Source organism: Sinocyclocheilus anshuiensis, unplaced genomic scaffold, assembly GCF_001515605.1.
Source record: "Sinocyclocheilus anshuiensis isolate Anshui unplaced genomic scaffold, SAMN03320099.WGS_v1.1 scaffold579, whole genome shotgun sequence".
In the NCBI taxonomy this organism is placed as follows: Eukaryota; Metazoa; Chordata; class Actinopteri; order Cypriniformes; family Cyprinidae; genus Sinocyclocheilus; species Sinocyclocheilus anshuiensis.
Genome location: NW_015551075.1, coordinates 1,481,317 through 1,488,816, shown reverse-complemented (window position 1 = coordinate 1,488,816; position 7,500 = coordinate 1,481,317). Strand labels below are relative to the sequence as shown.

The window sequence follows — 7,500 nt, the reverse complement described above, 5'->3', positions numbered from 1 at the left end:
AATATTATCTAACTGTTGTATTTTTCTGTAAATATTTGTTTACAGTTGCTGAAGAAGATTTCAAGAGTCTTATACAACATTGTTGTCTTGTTCATTCCCTGGGAGATGAGGATTAAAAAGATTGAAAGTTAGTATCTAGATGCACAATATGTGTTTAATTTGTATATTAATGTCAACCTCTTATTGCAAGGCATTAAAAAAAACATTATTTGAACACATGACTTTTCATGAATGACAAACTAGCTCTGATTTGGTAAATATATTAGACACAATGCATATTCATTAAAAAAAATATATTTTGTCAGGTAACCTAAAAATGCACTTTCATGTGGAAAGTATCCAAATGACCTAGTGTGAATAAAGTAAAAAAATCATTTTAATTAGACTGAATTAATATAACCCTATACGTAAAATATCTGAAGGGTCAGATCAGGTCAAAATAACCCCATACTGCATTAATTGTACACTATATGTTGTCTTTGAAGGTCACTTTGGATCAGGTGTGGCCTCTTATTTCATATTTCTGCGATGGCTGTTTGGGATCAATATAGTTCTCACTATTATGACTGGAGCCTTTATCGTGCTGCCTGAGGTTAGTATGCACTGCATACTATAGGCTGTATATTCAGATATGAACATTTATGAATCAAAAAGTGTCAAACAATTTGAATGTACATTACCTAATGATCTATTAAACATTACATATGCCGTTATTCTCCTTTATTGTTATTTCCGAAAGCATGTACAGATATTTAGATGCTGCTGTGTACTCATACATTATTTGTAGACAACATCTTTTATTAAAACTCAACAAGGACGCTTTTTAGACCTGGAAATGGAAAATACGGTTAGATTTATTTCACTCCCGGAGCAGAGACACAATGCAATTTCTGCTCTGGTATCATCTGTTGTCCTCTATCATTCCCTCTGTCTCTCCAATCTGTCCAATCAGCTCCTGGCCGGCGCTCCGTTCGGTACCACCCGCAGCAAGACCATCCCCAAGGATCACCTTGCCTCTGCACAAGACCTGGACACCATCTGGTCGCTGGGGGCAAGACTATCATCTCTCATTTTTACTGCTTTGCCAATGTGATGTGCATATTATCTGCGGAACTTAATCCGCAGATAATATGCAATTAGGGTTTAATCACAAATCATTTATTTTTGATGTTCATTCTGCCGCTTTGTCAACAGGTTTTGTTTTATGTCTGTATTTCAGGGATATCTTCAATACTCTGTGCTTTTTTACGGCTACTACGGCAATGTGCGTAAAATCGGCAGTGCCGGCTACAGACTGCCCTTGGCCTATTTTATGGTCGGGATGGCCGTTTTTGCCTACAGCTTCATCACTTTGCTAAGAAAGTAATCACTACTTCAAAGACGCTTCGCTTGAAATTGCTGATTAACCTCAGTACATTCACATTTATGCATTTGGCAGATGCTTTTATCCAAAGTGATTTATAGTGCATTCAAGCTATATGTTTTCAGTTCATGTCGAATTAATTTACTTGCTGAAAAGAGCAGGTATGGTGTTTCTGTTGAAGCTGGTTTATTAAGGATCTGGTTGACCTGTCTTTTCAGCAGAGTTGATGAAAGTATCTGCTAAAAAAAAAACAAATGTACATTGATATTGCTTTTTTAAAGGGGTCATCGGATGCCCATTTTCCACAAGTTGATATGATTCTTTAGGGTCTTAAAGAAAAGTCTATAACATACTTTGGTTAAAATTTCTCAATGGTAGTGTAAAAAACACCTTTTTTACCCTGTCAAAATCAGCTCTATTTTCAGCAAGCCATTCTAGTCCATGTTGCTTTAAATGCTAATGTGCTCTGCTCACCCCGCCCCTCTCTTCCGTGGGGTGACGAGCAGACTGTAAACGCCAGCCGCGAAACTGGCTTACTAGCACGTTATTAGGAAAGGCGATTTGCAAAGATTCATAAAAAACCCTTATACTCACTTCTTCTGTTGATGAAGCTGGATCACGAATGATTAGCGTGAATATAGACGCATTTAGGCAGATCGGGATCGGCGCATTCCCTTCAAAACGATAGTAACGTTAATCCTCTGCGTCTTCAGCGGCTCAGATGTCGGGAGTAGATGACGACTGCTATATTCATTATTACATCCAACAACAGAACACCTCAATCGCTTAATCGGAGACGTTCTTGTCTTCCCCTGCACCGGAGTCGACACAATGGAGCACTGATGACAGCTCACTCAGGGCGGGTCTAAGGTAAGACGCTAGTGTCAATCAACTATCGTGGGAGTGGCTTGTGCAGAACTGCGTCATTCTGACAGGAATCTCAGAACAGTCTAGTTTGAGAAAGGGGATTTTAAAATAGGGATTTAAAAAAAAAACACTGGGTGGATATTTTATCATTATAGGATGGATGTGTACACACACTTCCAACACACATTTATGTTCAAACAACTTGTAAAGTGAATTTTGCATCCAATGACCCCTTTAACCTTTTTGCTGTGCTGAAAATTTAGTGTTGCTTGTAAATCTCTCATTACACTATATTATCACTAAATCTTGTTTTTATCATCTTGTTTTCTTTCAATTATCCAAGATTTGTTAGTAATATAGCATAACTCAAAACATAATTTTTGTAGGCCTGTCATTTTTAACAGGGAATGCCACAAATGAAACAAGGTGGGAAAAAATTGATAAAAAATTATCAATATTTTGAGCAAAATGTAGTCAGTAAATTTTAGTCCAATGCGATAACGTGAACTAGCATTTCCAGACATTCTCTCCAGGTCAAAATGAACAGAACACAACATGAGTGTTAAGTCATTTTTCGCCATGTGGTAATTTTTTCACAGTCATGATCACTAGGAAATTTAATATGTTTCTTTAGAAAAAGCTCAATTTGTGTTCCTCATATGCTGTTGTTTTTATCAGAATGGCTAAAAACTCCCGCATGAGTTTAGCCGGCGCCTCTGATGAGAATTACACCTTCTGCTGGCGTGTCTTCTGTGCGTGGGACTATCTGATTGGGAACCCAGAGGCGGCTGAGAGTAAAGGGGCGGCCATCGTCAATAGCATCAGAGTGAGCATCTCCTGCATCCAACAGACCCAAATCAATCTATCCTTGTCCTTATCCATGATTGTTTTTCTGCTACTCTCATTGTGAAGTGTATTTGAGCTTGGTAAAGGTGCTATATAAATTAAACATTATTATTATTATTATTATTATTATTATCCTTGATTCAATTCTCAATGATCATTCAGTTTTAATTCAGTTCAGCATTGCCTACATGGGAGGTTTATGCTCCACTTTTAGTGCTGATTTCTCCACGGAAAACATGTTATTTGAGTCTCATCAGTGTCATGCTAAATTACAGATGTTTCTTTGGAATAACATTCAATTTGTTGCACTTGTTGCATGTTTTTAAAAGTGCAAATGTTGTGATTTCACTCGGATGTATGTGATAACCATGTATCGGTCAGGTCGACTAACTGGACAAGATTTGGCCATTTTGCACATTTGCCAGTAAATAGGTATTATATTTTCTAGATATCGGTTGCAGAATCAACTATATCGGTCAATCATTTCCATAGTATTTGTCATTTTCTTTCTTTCTTTCTTTCTTTCTTTCTTTCTTTCTTTCATGCCAGTACCAAATTACCACAATTTATTGAAGTAACAGTTAATACCTGTACCTATCTGGCAGAAATTATGATGAATGATTTCAAGATTTTGAATTGTTTGAACTGCCTCTTTTTTATTCATATTTTGAATCAGTTTTTATTTTTATATTTTCTGTTTTCTTTTTAATTTTAAAGTTTTAGTAATTTGGCAAAATGTAGTTGTTTTTGTTCAATTTTTAGTAGTTTTGTTTTTCAAATATACATTTATTTTAGTTTTAGTTATTTTAATGCATCAAGTTAAACTATTTTTTTTTCTTTATGGTTATAGTTTTCATTTTAACTATAATAACCCTGATTCTACCTAACCAAAATGTTCTGCTTCTGTTTTTTAGGAGGCCATTGTAGAGGAGCAAGAGAAGAAGAAAGACACAAGCCTGCAAGTTTTCCTCTTTATTTGTGTTTGCATTATCACCTCAACATAACCCTAAGTGCTGACTAAGTGTATTCTCCAAACTCTCTCAGAAGTGCGTGTTTAACAAAACTGTCTTTTGAGGGTGGGAATGATCGTATCAGTAAGTGACTTACAGTGATGTGCTGTTTCTCTCTATCTGAGGCTGTTGTCACAGCACCTGTAATGCTGCCTCAGACCGCTCTGATTTATACATCTCCTCCCCGTCCAATGCAATCGCAGCAGAACATGCAAAATGGAAAACATCCCGCCGTATTTTATACAAACAGCCTTTTATTGCAGGCGGATGACTGCACCTAAATTGCCAGCAGACCTGCTCACACATTAAAGCCGATTAATATGTTGTGGGAATGCGACAACCATGCACACAGGGTTATGCTAACATTTGTACAGTATCTCTAAATAATTATAGCTAAACTCTGTGGTTGAATCTAACTTGCAAAATCTTGCAATCTTTCTTATCTTGCAAAATCCATGAGATATTGAAGTACTTGTGTATTACCTGCTTTTGTCAGTGATAAAAATTTGTCGGGCAAACTGGGAAATTAAGTGCATCAAGTCAGGAAGTGTTTATTGATGTTGTGCTTGCAGTGTTCAGCCAATGCCGATTTTTAGAGCAGAAGGGTAAAAAAATATGTTATTATACTAGAAATTCTCTTGACCATGTCTTCTGCTGCTTTTATATTGTATACAACCTCCTGAATAAGAAACATGATGTCAAAAACTTTTATTGAAGTAATAGTTTGGTTTTATTGGTCCCTGGCAATAGAAACGTAGGCAGTGTATTAAAAACGAACCAATGGCTCGGCAGCAGAGCTCAGCACAGCCCGCCAGAGCCCGCCAATTTGGGCGGGGCATCTGGCTATATAAACATGCACCTCGCCATAGGACCTCAGGTTACTTCGGCTGAAGCAACGACCGAGTTGGGCAGCTACATAGCACGGCCAGCAACGCAGTACTCGTTCCCGTATCTCAGGGAACCGAGGTTATGTTAGTAACCGAGTACGTTCCCTATCGATACTTCACTCGTACTGCGTCTTGCTTAAGATGCTTTGGGGAACCAGTACAATCCCGCCGTGCTATGGTAGAGGAACGACCAATGCTTGAACTTGCCTTGAGCACCAAGGGCCCAGAGGGACCAAGTAATTGTAGGGAAGCCCCACAGGAAGCGATAGGGCCAAACTCACAGAGGTCGGCCTGGCGCTAAGTAATCGTTCCAAGAAAAATCGTACAGCCTCGGAACCCAGTGGGGGCCAAGAGCGTACAGAGAAGGCAAATGCCTGATTTAGCACTGGTTTTGCCAGAGTAAGTCCATTTAAGCAGAAAGGACCCGAGCCTGTAATGCTGGGACATCCAGATTATAAAACCTGATAAATGTGGACAGCGAGGCCCAGCCGGCCACCGCACAAATTTCTGCAATGGAAACTCCGCTAGACCAAGCCCAGGAAGAGGCAATGCCTCTTGCTTCCATGGGGCATTGAAGGCCCAAAGAAGAGTACGCTAGCTTGATAGTGTCAATTATCCATTTGGAACATGAAGGTGTCCGAGACGGCAGGCGTAGGACGGAACTCGGAGTTTCAGCCAGCACTGAAGGGGCCGCATGCGAAAAATGCATTCAATAGCGAGGTATTTCTGGGGAAACGTTTTCAAAGGAAAACACACACACACACACTCACATGTCTCTTTGCTGAGCCGCGGCGGTCTCGGTGAATCATCAGCATCCACAACTGAATGGAACAAAAAGTGTTGAACTTGAAAATTGTTTATGCGCGAGTGCCCTTGCTAAATGAAGGCGGATAGTATAAAAATTTTCACAGCGCGCAGAACGCACGCGAGAGAGAGATGAGGCAGCGCAGATCACGCCTAGCCTGAGATATTGTGTTTAGCACGCTCTCGGGGAGGTTCTTTTGGCAAAATTGACCCTGAGTCCCAGGCATTCTAAGTGGCTGAGGAGGAAGGATCTGTGAAATAGTAGCTCATCCTCCGACTGGGCCAAGATGAGCCAGTCATCAAGGTAATTCAAAATGCGGATTTCCATCTGTCTCAGTGGGGAAAGAGATGCATCCATGCACTTCGTAAAAGTGTGAGGTGCTAGGGACCAGTGGTGGAAAGAGTACTGAAAAAATATACTCGGCTTTTCTGACAAGATGCGCGTTAAATATCGCATGCGATTTATCGTGCAGCCCTACTTAAAATGTACTCAAGTAAAAGTAAAAGTACACAATTTTTAAACTACTCAAAGAAGTACAATTACTGATAAAAACTACTTAATTACTGTAACGTGAGTATTTGTAATTCGTTACTTCACACCCCTGCTAGGGACAGTCCAAAGGCAAGGTCCGTATATTGATATGCCACTCTCTCGAAGGCGAGTCTCAAGAATCGTCTGCGGTGGGGGGCTATCTGGATGTGAAAGTAGGCGTCTTTCAGATCCAGCGAAAAGAACCAGTCCCCTGGGCACACTTGCGAGAGGATCTGTTTCAATGTAATCATCCTGAACAGCCTTTTCATGAGGGCTTGGTTCAGGTGCCTGAGATTGAGGATGGGTCTTAGATTGCCATCCTTTTTGGGGACGAGGAAATAGCGGCTGGGGAAGCCTGACTCGCTTTGAGCTGGGGAAACCGTTTCTACGGCTCCTATCACCAGCAAATTCATCACCTCGGAGTGCAGGACATGTCCCCCCCATGCTGAATCGCGGGGGTCTTCGAGCGAATTGCAGTGAATAACCTAGTTTTATTATCCCCAAAACCCAGTTTGGAACTCCGGGGATGGCCTGCCAGGCCTCAGCCCGCGTGACAAGGGGTTGGATTAATTCGAGTGGCTGGTCGCCGTATGGGGACCCCACACGATCATTGAAGAAGACGAGCCGCGAGCAAAGTAGAGCAAGACATGAACTCTTGAAGCAAGAGCGATCTGTCTCAGTGAGCGCCCTCTCAGCATGGGCATGGCCCAGGCGAGAGGCGCATTCAAATACTAAGCTGTCAGCGATATTGAATCATTGGTGACAGTGTTCTGCTCCTATCCTCACGTGTAAACACACTGGCGGATCAAAGAGCTGCGTGGAGAGTGATGCATGCGGGGATTTGCCGGCGTTAAATCACCCATGCCTGATCGCTCATCCCCGTGAGTTCACCATTTCTTTCTCTGAGTAACTGGGAGGAGAGAAACACAAGAGCAGGGGAGGCGCGCAGCTCACTGCCCTTCTGCGGCGGATTAAAGTGCAGTGGGGGGAGCGAGCACGTGGGTCGCTCAGACCCGGTTGTTTAGTTCCCTGACTCCGCTGTTTCTCTCTCCGAGGCTCGCTGAGAGAGGAGAAACGGGATAGCGGGGCTGCCTTCAATGACGGCCGTCCGCGAGTGGAGAAGAGCGAGACTCATGCTCTCAGCAAGAGCATTCCGTCTCAGTGAAGTGCAGTCTCTGCATGGGGGCTGCC

The 7,500-nt window shown here is 41.7% G+C and overlaps 1 protein-coding gene across 1 annotated transcript in view; it reads left to right on the top strand.

Moving 5' to 3' along the window:
* LOC107662324 (transmembrane channel-like protein 3) overlaps positions 1-7,500 on the top strand; it is a 31,303-nt gene that overhangs the window by 6,504 nt on the left and 17,299 nt on the right. Inside the window, exons 4-9 of the mRNA XM_016452310.1 lie at positions 46-127; positions 486-592; positions 953-1,051; positions 1,220-1,362; positions 2,909-3,056; positions 3,991-4,034. Of these exons, the coding sequence (XP_016307796.1) occupies positions 46-127; positions 486-592; positions 953-1,051; positions 1,220-1,362; positions 2,909-3,056; positions 3,991-4,034 (623 nt within the window). The remainder of the gene's footprint in view (positions 1-45; positions 128-485; positions 593-952; positions 1,052-1,219; positions 1,363-2,908; positions 3,057-3,990; positions 4,035-7,500) is intronic.